The 20269-nt window shown below is 45.7% G+C and overlaps 2 protein-coding genes across 3 annotated transcripts; both read right to left on the reverse strand.

The window, feature by feature from the left end:
• Window positions 1–1375: 1375 nt before the first annotated feature.
• Window positions 1376–5888, reverse strand: si:ch73-174h16.4 (leucine-rich repeat-containing protein 14). Its single transcript, XM_036521921.1, has 3 exons — window positions 5489–5888; window positions 3656–4426; window positions 1376–2961 (listed from the first exon to the last, which is right to left on the reverse strand). The coding sequence occupies exons 1-3, from the start codon at window positions 5764–5766 to the stop codon at window positions 2385–2387; spliced, it is 1626 nt and encodes a 541-aa protein (XP_036377814.1). The 5' UTR covers window positions 5767–5888; the 3' UTR covers window positions 1376–2384.
• Window positions 5889–12061: 6173 nt separating this feature from the next.
• maf1b (MAF1 homolog, negative regulator of RNA polymerase III b) lies at window positions 12062–19332 on the reverse strand. 2 transcript variants are annotated; one of them, XM_036522827.1, is made up of 8 exons: window positions 18681–19332; window positions 17713–17797; window positions 15797–15925; window positions 14999–15161; window positions 14172–14293; window positions 13940–14059; window positions 13491–13586; window positions 12062–13233 (listed from the first exon to the last, which is right to left on the reverse strand). In XM_036522827.1, the coding sequence occupies exons 2-8, from the start codon at window positions 17793–17795 to the stop codon at window positions 13209–13211; spliced, it is 738 nt and encodes a 245-aa protein (XP_036378720.1). In that variant the 5' UTR covers window positions 17796–17797; window positions 18681–19332; the 3' UTR covers window positions 12062–13208. The 2 variants fall into 2 exon arrangements, with proteins under 2 accessions (XP_036378720.1, XP_036378721.1); XM_036522828.1 differs by having other exon boundaries at window positions 18676–19332.
• Window positions 19333–20269: the final 937 nt, after the last annotated feature.

A 20269-nucleotide genomic window follows, 5' to 3' on the forward strand; every position in this document is an offset into this window, starting at 1 on the left:
TTTACATTTATTCATTTGGCAGACACTCTTATCCAAAGCGACTTAGAAGTGAGGCAGAGTACAACACAAGAAAAAACCATACAAGGATTCACAATATTAATAGTGCTGCATGACCAAGGTTCAACAGTTGGCCAGACAAGGTACAAGGTACAAGGTACAAGGTACAGATTTCAGAGGGAATGAGGCAGTCAGTGCAAGGAAGACCCATATCAGTGTTACTGTCACTGACTTCTGGCATATGAGACACACCCAGTGAGCAAGTGTTTATTTGTGTGTGTGCGCAACACACTGTAGAAATGTAGAAAGTGTCAAAAGTTCTGTATGTAGAAGGCAGGTATCTCGGTCCAACGTCATGATCTGAAACTAGAGACAGAAAGGGAATCCTGCTCTCAAGTTCAGCTCCTGATGCAGGCCCAGCTATAACTTTCAGTGGAGTCCATGTGTGTACGTCTGCCATAACGCCACCCCCTGCAGATTTGAAGGACAGTATGACACACTAATCGCTCAATGACAAGACACAAATCAGGCTCTTGTCAGGCTGCCATAGAGCACCTGACTTGGCGCTATATCTCTATCAGCTGAGAGACTTACCAATGTCAGGGTCTGAAATCCTACCCCCCCTCTCTCGTCTACTTAAAAACAGGCGCGGTTCTGCCCCCGCTGCCCCGGCGGCCCCTCCTCTCTGGCTTCGTTCCCTTCATTTCCCTGCCCCTGCCCCGGGTCACCCCGAGCCCCTTCCCAAGCCTGCAGGACCAGCACTACCAGAGGAGGGCGCAACGCCGCTACTTCACTTTGGAGCAGTCTTTCGTGCAGTACTACAGATGAAGAAAAACTGACTTCCCTCCCACTGTGCTACACAGCCTGCCCTGCTGAGTGCCACAGCAGGGCGAACTGCAAACAGGCACAACAGACTCATTCTTAGCAGGATTACACTTAAGACTTGTGTGAACATTTTTCACTTATTTACCTGAAGCGTGCAACACAAAGCACCAACAAAAGGCAGGTTATAAAGAGCTGGACATGCGTGCCTGTGTTACCCCACACCATAAAAGCTTGACGATCTTTACATGCCACTGGTCCACACACAGTGGCTGAGATGTACATTCAGCCCTTACAGTAAGTTCAAGGGCAAACAGACTATGTATGAGATGCATGCCATAACTGATCAAGCGCTCTTTGCTGCAAGCGGTTGATCAGCTTTGGCTGTTGTTCTTGCAGTGGTTAAAATTAGCTCTCAGACACAAAATAATGATGAGCATCAGGAGACAGTCATTTTATTAGAGAAGAATAATTACAATTATATAGACCATATTGCTTGGGAAGTAACTGATTTGATTACTTTCAATATGTAAAAATAAATGTGAAAGCTTGCTTAAGTGTAACCCTCATTGCTAAACCATAATTTATGTTCGCCACTGGTTGGCAATCCACGGATTGACAGTGATTGGCTGCTGTAATCACGTACCGTCATCACGTGACCACTGACGACAATCCTGATTGGACGGCAGCAGTGGGAGCAAAGGCACGTTGGCACGGAAACCCTGAGGCACTGATTCAAGATTGTCAATAAGTAAATATTAAAAAACTGATCCCACTGGCAGCATGTAAAACAAAAAAGTAAAACCTGGCTACAGTGGTGTTTTTAATAACCTCCTCCGCTGCTGAAGCTCTTTACCCTCACAACCTTGGGCAGCGCTTTCAGCACCCTGTCCAAACTGACGTCCGTATTGGTAAGGTACTTCATCTCTGGAGCAGCTAGCCCACAGGAAATGGCAGCTGCCGTCTGGCACCAGGCCGTGCAGATTCTGCAGCATGTGCGTAATCGCCATCCACCGTGTCCTTCGGGGACACCTCGGTCAAAACAAGTTCGAGGACAGTCTGTGATCTGGCTCCCAGACGCAACATTTCTCCCCACACACAACCTGTTTGCATCGTCTGTGTGCAGTGTGAAGTGGGCTTGTTGAAGGCCCTCTGGCTCTGAATTGCTTGCTGACAATTTTTTAAAGCATGTTTACAGTGGAAGACTTACTTTAGGGTGGAGAGACAAGATTGTCACGCACTTATGTTGTAGCTTCTCGCCGTGACAATATTGCAATCAGAGGGGGGAAAACTGAAATCAATGGAAGTAAAGGTGACTCTGAGACACCCACCCTCTCTCTGTTTTGGGGTCTGAGGGATTGCCTGGGAATTTCTCACACAGCACTTCAAGTAGCCACCTTCTGCTTTAGCTGCGCCTACAGTGCAAGTTTGTACTTTTTCAGACTTGAAAAATGTCCCTCTGCCGCTAAATCAGAAGGAAGCTGGCACGAACAAAGGCCATGCCAGATTCTGGCACTTTCTTGGGGAAGCACACCTCCGCCCAAGTGGCAGCCTTTTTTTCGGCTTTATTGCTCCTCTATCAGGTCACCGTTGTAGCTCAGCAGGTCGGACGTCAGGAGCAGGTCGGAGCGCCCGTTCTCTGCCAGCACCTTCGCCATCTCCAGCTCCATGGCATCCCTCCTCTCCAGCACCTCGTCCAGGGGCCAGTCCAGCAGCTGGGCGCTGGAGGGCAGCGGGGGCAGGCCCGGCTGGTACTCCTCCAGTGGGTTGGGGTAAAGCAGCAGCCGCAGGGAGGGGATGCCAGCGGCCACCCTGACCAGGGACAGCACCCCGGCCTGGGAGAGCGGGTTCAGGGCGAGCGCCAGGGTGCGCAAGGCCCGGCAGCAGCCGAGGGAGGGCAGCAGCGCCCCCAGCAGGCCGTCCGAGAGGCCACAGCCGCTGAGGGAGAGGTGGGAGAGGGAGCCCGCGGCCTGGTGGAGCAGGCGGCGGAGCGAGGGCAGGGCTGCCTCGTCCAGCTTGTTCTCGCTCAGGTCCAGGCGCCGCAGCGAGGAGGCGTGGGGGCTGCACGACAGGTAGGAGAGGTCGGCGGGGCTCAGGCTCAGATAGGGGAGCTCCAGCACCTCTAGTGGCTGAGAGAGACCACTGCAGCCCGGCATGGGCAAAGGGAAAGACGACACACAATGGAAAATAACAGCAAAAAATGTGTTTATTGCTCACATTTTTGTCACTTTACTTTCCGATTAAAATTTACAGGAATTGTGTTTGCAAAATTACCATATTTCAGCTGTTTTGCTTACCTTTGCTCAGAAATTTTTTAAAAAATTCCCAGGGTAAGGGTGTCTGCTAGAGTAATAATGTTGTGCACTTTACTGTTCATACTAATTGTTCATGCCAATTTCAATTTGAAAGGGTTAAGTCAAACTTGTCTCTTACAGTACTTAGTGGTAAGCATGTGAGAATTATTCTTCATAAAAGTGGTGTTGTGCAAACTCATGTGCAGATCTACTGCACTACTTGTATTACTTGCTGTTTATCTTATGCATAGTATCACAATGTTTTTTGGTTTCTCTGATCTTGTGACTGTATGGTGTAAGGAAATGTATGGTCGTATACTTGGGCTTCCCTTGTCTAGTCAGTTTGCACAAGTTAACTTCAATAGCGTTGCTCACACTCACTGGTCTGGGGAGTGTTGTCAGCCTGGTCTGACAAGGTTGCTCATTCAATTTAAATGGTCAACTTATGTTCTATTATGCCAGAATTCACTCTGGGCAAGAGCATCCGCTAAATGTAATGTAATGTAATGTAATGCGATGTAATGTAATGCTTTGCGTCGTACCTGAGCAGCATGCGCAGGTGTCCTGGCAGCCGCAGTGCGGTGAGGCTGAGACGCTGCAGTCGCTCCAGCTTGCTGAGGCCCTTCGCCACATCCCGCAGCGCCTCCTCCTGGCCTGACTGGTCCCAGCGCATGTCCAGGTTGCAGTAGTGCAGCCGGAGGGAGCTGAGCGCGGGGAACGGGGCGAGGGCGGGGAGCAGCAGGGCCAGGCCGGACACGCCCAGGCTGCTGTAGCGAATGTCCATCCCCAGCAGGCCGGCGGGACGCAGGAGGGCCAGCAGCACGGCGATGCTGAGCGCGGGGATCTCCTCCACGCGGAGGTAGCGGCAGTGCAGACGCAGGGGCCCCGGCGCGCTGAGGGCTGTGCGCACGCGCTCCCAGGAGCGGGCGTTCACAAACAGGTCGGCCCGCACCCGCACCACCACGCCGTCCTCCTCCGGGTCCCCCCCGTCCCCCCCTCCGCTCCCCCTCACCCTCTCCCGCTCCATCCTCCTCCTCACCCCCAGTGCCCGCTCCTTGTCCAACTCCTGCCCCCTGGCTCCTCCTGCCCCCAGGCCCCTCTCTCTTTTCACCACGCCGTCCTTCTCTCTCTCCGCCTCCAGCACCCTCTTCCTCTCCCGCTCCCTCTCCCTGCGGGGGCCTCCCTGGGCAGCGCCCTTGGCCTGCAGCACCATGGAGCAGAGGGCCACGGTCAGTGACCAGCCCCCCATGGAGTCCACTGCACCCCCTTCCTCACACTGCAGTCCACACAGATCCAACACTTGGAGAGCACACCTGGAGCAGGGTAAAATATGGGGAAGAGAGAGACAAATTCAGATCTACAAGTTAGTGCACCTTTAAAGAGTCATCATGTAGCATACAAACTTCAGCCAAGGGGAGGTCCAGCACTAAAAATTCCAGCCAGCATCTTACAGCTGATGTGACAGTTCCATACATTTTTATTTTCTTTACTGGGTTAATAGCTACAGTGTACCTTACAGCCAGAGTCTAACACTCAGTCCGTTTATACACACTGAATTATAACAAATCCTTTATCCACACAGTCCACTTTAGTAATGACATTATACTATTCATAGGTTATGATGAGCCTGAGGCAGACTTGGCTAGTTTGGGTCACAATCAGGGACACCCTCGGCAGGATCCAAGCCAAACAAGGCAGAACGCACACACGCAAAGGACGATGTAGAGATCCAATTCACCGGAGGTGGGCATCACGTGTAAAGCGAGAACATGCAAACTTACAAAAGCAGGTCAGACTCAAACCAAGGAGACAACATCGCTGTTCCTGAGAGCCTCAAACTACGCAGTTGCAATATACAAATTGATGCACGCATAGTCTCCGGAGCAACTTACTTGAATTTTGGAAGCCGCGAAACTTACCAACCCAAAAACAACCGACCACTACGGGAAATTGATGGCAACTACATTGGTGCTCAGGTTTCTTTCAGTACTGATCTCTTGTAGTCCTAGTCCTGATACCAGACCTGGTCACAGCCAAAGAGGTGTGGATCCATCGCTGTGCATACTGAACATGAATTTCAGCTAATTAAGCACGGAGATTGGTTTGCTTTTCAGTGTTTCTCGCATCCATTCTGGCTATTACAGAAAAAAACACATTACACTAAATGATAAAACGCCGCCGTTTAGGACACAGTGTGGCACTCAACGCTGTTGTGTTCAATTGTGCCACACCTCACTGCAGTGGCTTGCTATGAGCATATAATGCAGGTCTCTGCCATACAATACCAATCGATCTCCAAGGTAGACAGCCGGGTATCCAACATAAATATGCCACACAACTGTAGTGCCTTGCTTTGTTAATATTGCTCTCCTCACCTCTTGTCCCCCAGTCCTCGGACGACGGCCAAAAGTAGAGCCTGGACACACAGCCGGTTAGGAGGGCTCTGCCCCGGCCTCCTCCGGCCCCCGAGTCTGAGAGTCCGCTCGGGCCAGCGCTGTACCAGCTCGCCGATGGCCAGCGGGCGGCAGTGAGCAAAGGCGGCCTCCAAGAGGGGCTGGTACAGCTCTCTCGGTACGCAGCCGAGCCAGCACGGAGAGGAGCTGTGGTCACTCACGACTTCCTTAGCACACAGACGGACCAACGAGGGCACCATCGTTACACGACCCTCACTTGTCGACAGAGTATACCGTTCTCGTTAACTGACCGAGTTCAGGTTGATGTTGGATCAACTAGCTAGCACGATGGTCGAGTAACATCGACATAACGTTAGCTAGCTAGCTAACTACCTAGACTAAAATGACATTTGCTGCCATATAGTCTATCAAACTACACTCGCTATTTAGTTTGCCTGCTGTATCTCCCACCACACCGCAAGCTAGCTAGCCTGAGAGCTATCCGAAACGCTGGCGGTAGCCCATCCAATAAAACTAAAAAAAGAATTTCATAAGCTCAACCGAGTTAATAAAACCCAGAAACTAGCCATCAATAGCTAGCTAACCCTAGGTCAAGTGGATAAATACACTGCAGCAAAGCTCACGGCTGTGTCGAGTTATGTGTAACTTCATCTGCTCCGGAGGCTTGCAATCAGCAAGGAAAACAAGACTACTGTAATGTTAGCCTTGCTAGCTCCAGTCTTTAAATTCGCTGTGCTCACAAATCATGACTTTGGATGCTTATTGATGACGTCCGAAATCTGCGCCAAGTGTAAATTGGGCTATACTAGGCACTTGTGAACTAGTGAACACTAGTAAAACGATCCGTTAACAATCGTCGCTTGCCTCAGGAGTAAAAAAGGTGTTTTGGAAATGGTCATTTCCTGGATCGATTTCGGCGAGCCGTGAAGAAAGCACACCGACTATTCAACTATTTTAAACTGGTGGATGTGTTTGTGGACGTCCGGGGCCGAGAGGTGTAGGCACTTTCTGCCTTTATAAACCGATCCATGGTCTGCATGAATATTTTACACTAAATGGTGGGGAAGCCATTAATAATAATAATAATAATAATAATAATAATAGACCACTCGGAGCTAAGCGACGAGCAAGACGTGCAAGTGTAGCAGGGTAGTAGTGGACAGCGTCATTTTAAAATATTTTAAATCGTGTTTATTAAAATGTATCTGTTGGATGCGGCTGTATTGTGGATTTGCATCTTTTCAGGTGGTTCCTCTTCCTGTTTAAGGCGGAGTGATGACGTGATTTTCACACCTGTTACGGATTAGTTAATACCACAGGAAACTGAACTTGGCGTCCTTTTAAAAAGGGATCGGAAAACGAGTGAGGTAGAATCAGCTCCAGAGCAGTGGTTGGTTGCGGTGGTACATATAATATATCCATCCATATATCCAAATATCCATGGCTGCTTAAAAGTATTGGAGGATTATGTAGCTCCAGTGCACCTACATGAGGCTGTTGCTGTGAAACAAGCTTAATGTGAAACAGGCCAAAAAAGCATTTAAAATGAAATTTTCCACAGAGGGGCATTGACTAGCCCTAAGGAAAAAACATACATTACAAAGAGTGTGAAGACGGGGTTCAGTCAACATTGGTCTTTGACAAATTTCATCATAGCTTTTTTTTTTTTCATTATTGCTGGCCTATCCAAACAGTGAAGAAAGATGACTGCATTTCATTTTTGAATTGAAGGAGGAAAACTGATTGCATCTGGGAGCTAATCTCTTTAGTCTAAAAGGAGGATTTTATGATGACTCTGTAAACTTTTAAAAGGTAGTAATCAAGTTGAGTAAAGAAGCTTTCAAGAGGTCATGGGTGGAAATTAGTTCAAAATAGTTTGAACACTAGGAGGCTTTTCACATAGTTGTGAAAGCAATGTAGAAGTTCAAAGAATTCATAGTGGACACAGGGTCCCTTTTGGAGTATTCAGGACCAGGTTTGACACAGTTTTGGAGGAACTCTTGACTTTTCAGGGGTTGAATGGCCTGTTGTCATGAGTATACTCTGTATGTTTTTAGGTTCCAAACAGCTTCCAGTCAGGACCCTGCCAGTGTTGGTCATCTATGAAACCAGCCACAGCAACCATTGAGACATTTCCCATACACTCCGAAGTCTTACCGCTTCTGGGTGGTCCTCTATTTACGTTTTTCCATTTGGCAGGTGTCCATATATTTGAATACAGCAACTAAGCAGTTTCTCAATGAATGATAAAAATCAAATTGGGCATTACCGCATAGTCCCTCGCAGTTCTGTGTAAATGCAAATGGAAAGTATTATTCGTGCACCTTAAGGTAGAGTAATATGGTGATTGCCACTGCACTTCATTCTCATCAGATGGTGTTATTTTTATGCTCTGTGGATGGTGGAGGAGATAATTTGCGTTCAGTCATAGCTTCACACTTGAAAAATCTTAGAAATGGATGAAGACAAGAGAGGATGTGTGTTTTGAAGCACTTGTAGAGAACTGGGTCACGCATGACCTGTGACCATGCCTGCAACGTTCAGAGACGTCGCATATTAATGTGAGTAAACATAGTTTTGGGTACTCATCACGGGGAGCAGATTCAAAACAGGTACCACGAGGAAACATGGCCATAGAATGTGATGCTTTCAATGAATATGGGTTTAAAAATGAGCTGTAGTTTGAGTTCTGGTTTGAGTAAAGAAATATTGCATGTAGTTTTCAACAACAGACTGTTGATGCAGACCACCATCCTGAGCTATGTTTTTTTCTACCTCAGAGGAAACAAAAGTATGACTTGGGGAAACAATTATTGGAAGTTTATGTTTGCTTGTATCCTTGACTGGAGAGACAGTTGACCTGAATGGTCAATTAGTAGAATACTGTATCTTGATAGTTGTCTTTTAAGGATGTTGGTTGGGACATTTTGAGGAATACAAAATGTGGCCGACCTACTGTTTACACAGCAGAAGGTGCGCGTGCACGTGTGTTTGTTTAGGACAGGGGGCTTGGCCCTGTCTGGTAAGAACATGCCAAACTCTGCATCCACAGTCTACACACGTACATGCATGCAGACACTCTCTCTCACACACACACACACACACACACACTCTCACGCTCTATTAATGTTGGATTTAAGTGTTTAACACAATCATAAAAAATTACCAGAATCAAAACATGCTTTCAAGACCAAAATAGTATTTATAATACTATACCACGTTTACTTTTCCAAAAGTTACATGATGTGGATTTTTTTTCATTACAGTGTCTAATAATAATGTCAATACAAGAACCAGACATGGGTCTATCCAACAAAGCTGTTGCTATTGTTCAGAATCTTAAATCACCTATCCTGTGAATTTAATCATACTGACTGTAAACGATAAATGTGCTTTCTTCTCAATAAGTAACAGTTACTTGAACAGTTATTGATTGAATGTGTACATGTAGCAATCTTCTGGATAGATCTTTGTTTTGAAAAAATGTTAAATTCCTCCTCATGCCAATTCAAGACATTTTAAATTATCTAATTCTGAACAGTATATATAAAAAAATAATAAAAAAAATTTGAGAAGAACCCTTTGTACACCATCTGTAAGAACGTTCGACTGAATTCAGTAACACTGTTGAACATGAAGTATTGAAACAAAAAATAACCCAAGGGACTTAAATTTTCAGGTTAGAAAGCACTGCAAATCGAAAGCAATACTAGAGAAAGGGAACACCAACTCATTTCCTTATTTGGAGGCCATTTCAGTAGTAGCTAGTCTTTTTTGTTCTAAAACATAAAGGCTACGATGTGTGGTAAGTAAATCGGATTGGAATTCATGATAAATTGAAACTCTCGTCATTTGCCACCGCGAAATATACATTGAGTAAAAAAATCACAATGCAACCACATAGAGAAGAAAACTCGTTATTTTAGCATGCTTGATTTTCCACATTTTCATCTTGAATACATCTCGCTAAATTCAGTTTTCAGTTATTGTTTTTGTGATGGTGAAAATGCTGCGACATTGAGCAATGTTATTCCTATGAAAAGTTGATTATCAATTCCTTAGGGTTTCTTGTTGAGTAGACATGATGGTTTAAGGTACTGCAAATCCCATTGACTTCTATATAAAAGGTGAAGTTGGAGAGGAATTTATCAACGGTATTATTTTCAGATTATTGCCAAATTTGAACAAATGACAAAAATGACACAAATTATTAATATATAAAATCAGCTTTCCAGTGGTACAATTTTTGATGTATTTGTTTTTCTGTCTAGTTCCAGAGTGGCAAGTCTTGTCAAGGCAAGATGCATATTCTGCATGTTATTAATTAAAACAGGGGCATTGGTAGAGAATAGCAACTAACAGGTCACTGATAAAGGGTAAAACTATTAGCAATGCAAAGGTTAGCGTCTTCCATTCATTAGCAACAAGTGTAATGCTCAAAAGATCCCTATGGATAACTATGGCTCCAGATCACTATATTACATGCATTAATTTAGTGAATCCTTTTTAAAAATACGTGGCCAAACACATTCCAGAGTATCTGAATTTATACTCCAGTTTAAAATTGTATATTTTAACATAAAGAAGTCTTTTCCTTTTTTCAACTCGAATGGATACACTTATGTTCTATTGTGCTGGAAGTCACTCTGGATAAGACCGTCTGCTAAATGAATGTAATGTAATGTAATTTTTGTAGGAGATGGCAGTGTTTCTTTTTAGTTCATCTGCCAGACCCTTACAGCTTTTCAAAGGCTAGCGTATGGATGCAATAGAGAATTTCTTTAGTCATTTTTAAATTGGAGTTAATGTACAGGTTACATAAGCTGGGTGGATCACGGATGCCGCATGTTAAAAGGTGTGTCTCTGACAGGTGACAAACAGATGGAGCTCCAGGTCGTGCTGGTGGGGGAGGAAGCAAGTGCGAAGAGCTCCACTGGAAACACCATCCTGCACAGGGAGGCATTCGCCAGCAGCAGGAGCACAGAGAGGCATGAGCTGGGGTGCGGGGTCGTGGCTGGAAGGCCAGTCAACGTGATTGACACACCTGGCTGGGACCCCCTGTCGCACCAGTGTACCCTGTGGAGGATTCAGCAGGAGATTAGGCATTATGCATCTTTGTGCCTGCTGGGGGCCTACATATTCCTCTTGACCTTCCCGGTATACTCTGACCATGACTGGAACAGGAGAGTACACTGTCGTCTACAGGACCTTTTCACTGATGGGATCTGGAGAAACACCATACTGCTGTTTACCAGGGGTGACCTGTGTGAGATACAGGATATTTCATGTCATGTAATATTTAATATGTTTAATAAACATAAGCCATATGTGTGTGGTCCTGCAGGTATACAGGTGATCTTGAATGTCTATAGACACCACCCATTTCATTTTTTTTTCCTGTACTGTATTTTAACTGCTCTATTTGAGTGTAGAACGCACAAGACCACCTGTGGGTATTTAAGCTGTGGGAACGCGCTGTGTTCTTCAGTTGGCAGTTGACATGAACTGAAGTAAAAAATCAGCCGACCCACAAATATTTGTTCGTTCATTCTTTCAGGTGGGTAGATATCACCATAACCACTTGTACATTGTATTATTAACGTACGTCGTCTGGGTAGTGAAACTGTTACTGTCATGTAGCTTGTTGTTATTACTGTATCAGTCTATAGCAGAATCGTTAAAATGTTACCGATATGTGTATGGTAGCTTGCTAGCCACTAGCTTGCCATTTACGTTGTCAAACCTTGGATCAAAACGAGTAGGAGTGAGTCAGATGTAATGTTTGCCTGGCTCCACGGATACCAATTCAATGACAATAATCCAATAACGTACTGTTTTTATGTTATATGCTGTGTAGTTTGATTATATGTTTCCCGTAATTGTAATAGAATGTTTACAGTTTAGCCAGAGATCGAACGGCTGACTAGCCGTTTTAGTTTATCATTGCCAAGGCAACCGGGCAGCTCACTAGCTGTGAGACGTCAGACACATAACCAGAGAGCATGAGTTTAGAGAGAGCAGATTTATATTTCTGCTTATTACGTTTTATGAACAAAAGTAAGATGTCAAAGGTCATTTTAATCGCCACAGTACTCCAATTCTCATGAAATTGGGCTACATTAAAGACAAAGTTGTGAGGACAGGAAAATACTTATGTGGAATACATGACAGGACCATGGCCACTTGCAGATATTTAATCATGCAAAGTAAACAAACGTTTGGTTAAAACACAGAAAACTTTATTCAGCTTAAGATTTCACAAAGTGTGTATGAAAAGGCACTCCCCAGAGGGAGTGATGACAGGCGTGAGTGAAGAGAGAGGGTGAGGAGGGAGCCGTGTTTCTGCACCTGCACTAGTCTCTCCAGCGAATGCTTTGGCAAGGGGCGTAAAGGTCCGTAATCGTGTCCTGCTCTCCGGCAGGAAGTGCTCGTGAGGCGCGGTTAGCGTCAATGGGCAAAAAGGTTAGCGCGGCACAGCTCCCCAACACCCCCCGCCCCCCCCCCCCCCCCCCCCATACTCACGGTGAGCCTTAAACGTCACCTCACCGTCGGAAGGTAGATACAGTGAAGACCGGGAAGGAACAGGTGAATACTGCGCTGGGTAAAAACGGGAGTACCTGGAGTGTACCCGCTAGGCTAGGCTAGCTGCGGTGGTCGCTCTCTTTTATTGCTCACATGGCAGTGAATTGACCGTTGGTGTCCCTCGGTGGAAAGCGGTGCTTAATGCCAAACCAGAGACACGGGGCTGAAACATGTTAGGCGCTTTCGGTTACAGCTGGCACCCAGCTCCAGAGCGATGCTCATATATATATATATATATGTTATATATATAGCCACACAAAACTCACGACAACATTGACAAACTCAAAACCACACAAGTAAAAGGAGAGGTAAGGACAGGTTAAAAAAATTTCTCTGGGCTGGATAGAATGTCAATCACAGTAGCTCCTGTAGCCCCACCTCCTTGGCAGTAGATTTGGGAAGGGGATGTAAGGCAGAGATCCGTGGCCTTGAGGGTCGTCCCTGCCTACTGATGCTGGTGTCGGACCAGGTGCTCCATGGTGACCTGTGAGTGCAGGTCAGCGGAAGGACAGAGTGGAGAATCCTGGTTTTGCTGCTTTGTTTTGTTCCAGATTGCTGCGCCCTACACAGATCTGCATGTTGCCTAACAGCAGTTGCACAGTCAGTCACAGTTAGCGTCCTTTAGCTGTGGGCCTGCCCAGGTACAAGTGGCCTGGTCAAGAGTCTCACAGCCCTGAGTGCTGAAACCATCGCGCTTTCAGGGCTACGGCCGGACCAGGAGAAACCGGACACATCAGCCAACAAGGAGTCCAACGTTCACCGAGGCTCCACGCAGGGAGTTGGCCCTTCACAAGGGGGGTGGGCCGCAGGGGAATGGGGAGGAGGGGTCGGACAATGGAAAACAAAACCCCCCTTTCTGGGCTATGCGGGCATTTTCTGAATGTCCCAACATCATCTTTTAATCCGCCGAGAGGAAGGAAGGTAAAGACACCACATGCTTGTGTCCGACTGAAGAAACGGCCAGGTGAAGAAGGCAGCCGGGGAGAGACTGCCGAAATGAGGACAGCTTAAAGATGGGGGGGGGGGGGGCTTGATGGGGGGGGAGGGTGTATGGGACTGCTCCCAGGAGACCCAGGGCATCCGCTTGTCCCTGAGAAAATTACACGCACAAAGCCCTGGGGAACCTGCAGAGAGAGACAGAACAGCATTAGTCAGCAGCTGTTTGTGTGTCTCCTTTTCAACTAACTGTTACTCCTCCCATCTACTCAAATTACACCCTCCTTGACCTCTCTGCTGTGGCTTTCTGTGATACAAACAAGAACTGCCAACAATACCAGCTATCTCTTGTAATGTACTAACTCAGCTCTGTGATTTAGGGAAGCTACATTCAGCTTAAACACTCTAGCTCTTCCTGTGTGGACAGGAAGGCATGTATTCGCACCTGTCCTCAGTGAATTCGTCCATCTCCTCCTCATCGTCGTCCAGCTCCATGTCCAACTCATTGTCCAGGCAGCCACGTCCATAACCACTGAGGACACTACAAGAACAGAAGGCGGGTAAGAGGTCACACACAGAACATACAGCAACAGGCCTAAAAGCCTCCTGTAAAGCCGTTACCATCAACAGCCGACATTATTCTAGATACACCAAAATATACATATAATAATTTCACTTGTGCTGTTGCAGGACAGTACTTTGAATGGACTTTTAAAACAGGATGAGGAAAGGGAACATTAAAACTGCACACTTGCTAAAGCAAGAACATCCTGTTCTAAGAATCAAAACCCTGAAATATCCTCCGGCAGTAATTTTCTCATGTAGATAGACACACAGTGCATGGAGTTCATGGAGACAGTGAAGGAAGGTTAGTGCACTGTCATGGAGGCCCACCTGACGGAGCGGCAGGTGAAGAAGACTATCCTCTTCAGCTTCTTGTTGTAGAAAAAGTAGTTGAAGGACCACAGGCTCCCCTCCTCTCCAAACGGGTCTGAGTCCAGGTCGGGGTTGTAGCTGGGGGAAGGGGATTGGGAGGGAGGGGTTAAATCTCCCACACACTCAAGCCAATTGCAGACATGAACACACACTATACACACAACCCTATAATGTCCACACACAAACACACCTGTATATGTCACAGCCCTGCAAGCTGATCTCCTGATCAATGGCATTCCACAGCTCTGGCCCCAAGGCGTTGAACTCTTCTCCCACTGCTGAAAACAAGCTGCCATTCACCGCGTTCATCACCTGGGGGAGACAGAGAGGATAGTATTGGGTAACAGCATGATAGCATGGTATATGGACAGCATATGCAATCAGTCAATGAATACCAATATTTACTGACTTTAAATCAATTAATTTTTTTTACATTCTTTTTTGACAATCTATTTTTGAGCCCATGTAATCCTGTCAAATCCTACACCCTGCATTATTTACTTATGTTGGCCTCGGTCTGCTCTGGGTCTGCTGTGGCATTTTTATAGAAGTGCTCTACTTTTTTTGATGTCATTCACTGAAAAGCCAGACAGACAAATAATTGGATATGGTGGATGTTGAGCTGGGTTGAATCAGCAGCACCAGTGGGGTCAGAGTATTGAGCACAGTGAAGTGCCATTTGACACTGTGGTCTGGTATTTATGGCAGTGGTGGCAGTCAGGGCTGTTGTTAATATTATTATTATTTTTGTCATTTGGCAGATGCTCTTATCCAGAGCAACTTAGCAAGGTTACAATTTTTAGATGTTATCCATTTATACAGCTGAATATTTACTTAAGTAATTCTAGGTTAAGTACATTGTCCAAGGGTACAAACCAGTGTCCTAGTGTGGAATTGAGCCAGCAACCTTTCAGTTACAAGCCCAGCTCGTTACCACTATGCTACACTGCCATTGGGCACAAAAGTAGTTAAATGGGTAGATCCTAAAGGATATTTCTGAAGAAGGGAGGTGCTGACCCAGTTGAGGCTGGGCTCGCGGCTGAACTCGTGGGCGCGGGCAGCGCTGAAGTCGTAGTCGGGCCGGAAGGACTCATTGAGCGTGGTGATGAGGTAGAACAGGGTCTTCCTGCAACACTTGTCACTCAGGGGGTTCTCTCCTTCCTCACTGCTTTTCCCCAGCCTGCAGAGAAGCAGGAACAGAGAGCCAGGGTGGGGATAAGGCACAGAGAGAGGGAGGGAGGGAGACAGGAAAAGGGAGGGAGAAAGTGAGAGAGACAAAAGCAGATATGAGGGAGGAGAGAGAGAGGAAGGGGGGAGGGACATTACATTATTGTCATTTAGTAGACGCTCTTATCCAGACCGACTTACATAGGTTACAGTTTTTTGACTTGTTATCTATTTGTGCCGCTGGATATGTACTGAGGCAACTGTGGGCTAAGTATGCCCAAGGGTACAACGGCAGTGCCCTAGCAGGGAATCGAACCAGCAACCTTTTGGTTACAAGCACTGCTCCTTACCCGCTAAGCTACACCGCCGCCCCAGACAGAGACAGGTGCAGAGAGAGGGCGACATAAACATTAGTAAAAAGGAATGCATAGACTTTTCTTGCTCAGCCTCACCTACAAAGATCAAAGTCCAAATATGCCCACTGAAACTTCTTTCAACAACCTTGTGCCCTTTGATGAGCTGACCCCCCCAGTAAGACCGGATGCGGTGCCGCGACACTCAGCGCTACTCTGTTATGGTTTCATTTATGTGGGCTCCACACTGCTGCGATGTGACAAACAAACAAAGGCAAAATGATGTCACACTCACTGCTGGGGGCTGGTGGCGCTCGACTGAGGAGGGGACAGGGCCTCCAGGACGTGCGGCTCCCCCTCCTGGCAGAACTGCTTAAACATGTGCTTGTCGTCACCCGCCATCTTGCAGGAGTAACTCTCGATCCTGAAGGAAGCGAGAATGAGAGAGATGTTGGAGAGGGAGGAGGGGGTGTGAGTTGAGGATAAAGAGAAAAGAAGGATCATAAAAAAAAGCGCTGTCAACGTTTCACTTCAATGGCTAATTCTTAGTCCCCCATATCAGCTTTTCCAAAGTCAAAGTCAAATCTGGGGGTTTAAACATTTCACAAGGACACCCTTAAAATACACCAACCAAACTGCCTGTATGCTGTCTCACAAGTGTTTATAAGAGTCCCACAGGCTTGGTTTCACAGGTTTCTATTTGGAGAGCTGCTGAAATACGACAGGACCGAGATGGGGCCGTGAGGGTGGGCGTGTATGTGTGTGTGTGTGACGAGTGTTTACTTTCCCCCCAGAGCAGAGGCCTAGTTATGTAAGGGCAGAGTTGTGCAACACGCAATCCCTGGCTAAGAGACAGTCTGTGGCCCGTCTATTTATAGTGGAGAGCAAAGGTCAGTGGGATGGCATGATTGAGATTCCTGGCCCAGATTCAACACACTGGTGGCGTTGGACGAACCACACAGCCAGACAAAAGGTCGGACACCGGCAGATGGAGCGCCGGTACCTGTGAGGCAAAACAGGGACCTGAACATCTGTGTCAGTATACGTTTTTATCTACCTGTGCGTGGCTATGTTTAGAAAAATAAACGAGCCCGTCCAAGGTCAAGTGGAACAACCAATACACACTGTTGCAACCTAGCATACATGGTGCAGTGACCCACTCTAATCCAGAGAGCAGGTTAAATACCAGCAGACTTGGCAGTTACGGTGTCTCCATTACAGCCACCTCAAATAACCATGGCTGCCCGTTAGAGGACACCAAGACACGGGACATGGCATGTCGGTCAGGGTTTGTCACGTACATCAATGTGAGGGGGCACCATATGAGCACAGTGAGACCAATGTTCACATCCCATGTTTACGACCCTGAATTATGCCAAGCAACAGAACCGCAATCAATCCCCTTTCTCTTACATGACAAAGCAACTTCTCAATATGAGTAAAAGAAAATCTGCTAGTTTGAGTATATGATACATTTCTACTTAAAAAGGGGGAACATAGCAGATGAGAACTGTTCTTCACTCAGTATGCCCCACCCCTCCGTTTACAGGAAATCGATTTGGCAACACACACGGCTGGTCTCGCACACCACTGATCTTTGACATACTGTGAAGTAATAAACTAATAAATGCCAAGGTCCACACCCACATCCCTCTACCAGATCACCTCTGATCTGGCAATCATTACTTTGTCTTTTTGCCCCAAATTATATTCTGTCACCAGCAGTAATGGCTTCAATCTCAGAGGAATAAAGTTCAACCCAATTCCAGGGGCAATAAAGCAGGCTTGACACACAAGCAACGATCCCCACAGGGCAAGTCACAGCTAGTTTTAAAGGCACAGTCTAAGGAGAATTTAGGTCTTAACAACCGTTGAAAGTGTAGTTTTTAAATTGACACTGATACTACATATGATGCATGTTTGAGTACAGCGCTTAGTACTGGAGAGTCGCTCATGTTTGTCATCTTCGTCCACACCCCCACAGAGCCCCAGGGTGCTAATCCAGCCCTTTAAAACAGACTGTCTTCTCACTTTGTGCCTTCCACTTCATTTTAACCATCATATAATCACTGTTAATGGACAATGCAATTTTGGTCAGCCTGCTGCAATGCATCAAGTGTTCCCATGTAGTTGGCATTCTGCTTTTTTGAGGTGTAGGCAAGGCGAGCAGAAAGCCAAGGCAGAGCATGGGTGTCATGGCAACTAGCTTACCTGCCCAGAATGTGGGAGTCTCCGGTCTCCACGCAGAGCTGAGAGCTCAGGGCCTCAAAACTGGAATTCTCCAACAGCTTCATCGCTGCAGTAGGGACAACGGTCAAACGAGAGTACAAAAAACATCACAGAGAAATTCCAGCAAAAAAGTCGTACTGTTGTTATTAGTTGATATTGTGGTTGTTAGAGCGTATTAAAGGGCCAGTACCAGTTTGCTCACTCCATTTGACTGTTTTCCTAATGCGCTGTGAAATATTTAGTTACCAAGACGGGGAACAGCCAAACGCACTCATGTTACTCATTTATGCTACAAAGTAGGTTATCAAGTAGTTGCAGTCTGATTCGGGGCGCATACAAATACTGGCTAGTTAAAACTGGCCCACTCAAAAAGCCAGTGTGACATTTTAGTTTACAAAAAATTAATCCGACATTTGTTAATAGAACGTTATAGAGATCGATCTTATCTAGTTAGCCACCTGTGTGGAACAGGACAGCTGTATTGATTATGGATGCTAACTAGCCATCATTCAGTACCACACTGTGCCTGGCATCACTTCAACCCACAACACAAGACATCCAGGTCAAAGAAAATACGGAACGAAATGTTTGCCTAGCTACTTTCAAATAAAGCTGCGTTATTAACTTTACTCGCTTTCCGCAGCCCACCATCCCATATATAAAGAGCTAGTTCCTGGTTGCACCAAGAGGCACAACAGTTAGCTGGGCTAGGTGTTACGTTCCTCTAGGTCTTCTACCATTGTTTTCTTTACCTTAAAAGGCAAAGAGGAAACTCTTAGCCAAACAGCTAACGTTAGTTAACAATGCACAGCTATGATAACGATATAAGCACAGCTAACTTTCGGTACACTAACGTTAGGTGACAGTCAGTCCTGCGAACTAGTCAGTGGCTACTCCAATTTTACATAATGCAGCTACCTAACTAGCAAATATACAAGAACTAACCTCACCTTAGATGTATTGTACTGATGCTCTCAGATGACAATCCTTTGTGAGCAAATTCTTCTGCGTTGTTCTCGCTTGCACCGATCAAATGTAACGTTAGCTAAAATACTAGCTAACCACTGAACGTTTCTATCAACAGCAAACAGAAGAATTAGAGGCGTCTTTTTTCCACTTGTTTCTGCAGCCACCGGCGATCCAGCTAACGTTAGTTAATCTTGCTAATCGCAGACTTCGGAGGACAATACAGCTTGATAGCTACAAGATAGCCAGTGTTACAGCCAGAAAACAATAGCGCAACTTGGTTTGCTGGTTTAATTTTAATTCAGCATCGCGCAAACGTACACGGTCGCGGTTGTTGACCTCTTATTCTGTACGCGGATTCCTCTATCGAAAAACTGCTTTTTACAAACAAACGCGACGACATTAAATTCAACGACCGTCTGAGAGACTCTAATTCGGACTGCAGCAGCATCCCCCTTTTTGTCCGATCTATTTTGATAAAAAATGAAGACTCCTTAGCGAGATCAGAGTCACTTTTTATCGCAGCGACTCGATCTCTTTTGAATTTGATGTGTTAAAAGGTTTCTAGGAAGCAATAATGTTATGTGTCTAATGGCGCAGTCTCGTATATCGGAAACCGAAACGACAAACACTGACCTGCCCCCACCTCTCTAACGTCGATAATATAAATTTCCATTGTCGAAAGCCACGCCCACTACCGTTGTCATAACCGAAAATCGTTTCTCTTATTGGTTTATTAATGTGTCCATTTACAATACTACTCCAACACAATAGGTCAATCATGTTGTCAGTTTATATTTTGAAGAAGGTGATTGGTGAGAATGAGGCCCTCTTTATTTGCCCGTCCTCGGAGTTTGTTGTTTAAGACGTGACCCACTGTAAATGAGATTATCAGAGTTTTTAAAAGAACTTTTCCGGAATTCGGAATTAAAAAAGATAGTAGGTGTAATCACGATCATGCTGGTGGCATATAAGAATCTAAATTCTCAAAAATAACTGTTGTGATCTCTGTTAGAATATATCTTGAAATTCAGGAATTACTGTAAATTGTTGAGTATGGGAGGTAACTGTCAATCATAATGTTTTGACCAACTACGCTGTCTGCTCAGTATTATGGGCATGTCTATTTGGATTAAATTTATTTATTTCACTGGGTCAAACGTAATCGAACTTTATCCTGCTGCAGACCAAGATAATTTCAATCTGATAAACGAGGGCATAGGCTAAGTAGTTAGCCATGTCTTGCTTGCACACGTCCAAAGCGAATTACAGTGAATAATAGGCTACGTTTTCACAACTGAATAATTTTAACAAATATAAAAAGATTGATTAAAATAAATATTGATTTAGGTCAACAGAAGCAATTAACAACGGTTGAAGTAAATCCGTCGGTGAATTGCTAGGTAGGCTACACGGAGTTATTTAAGGAGGTATATCTTTGATATGAACAGCCCCTTTGACACTTTGTCTAAATTTAAATGTTCAAAACCTGTATTTAAATTTGTATTCACTTTACTGCAATACCTCTAGACAAGCAGAACTCAAGAAACAATAACGCAGTGGAAACTGGGAC

Source organism: Megalops cyprinoides, chromosome 2, assembly GCF_013368585.1.
Source record: "Megalops cyprinoides isolate fMegCyp1 chromosome 2, fMegCyp1.pri, whole genome shotgun sequence".
NCBI lineage: Eukaryota > Metazoa > Chordata > Actinopteri > Elopiformes > Megalopidae > Megalops > Megalops cyprinoides.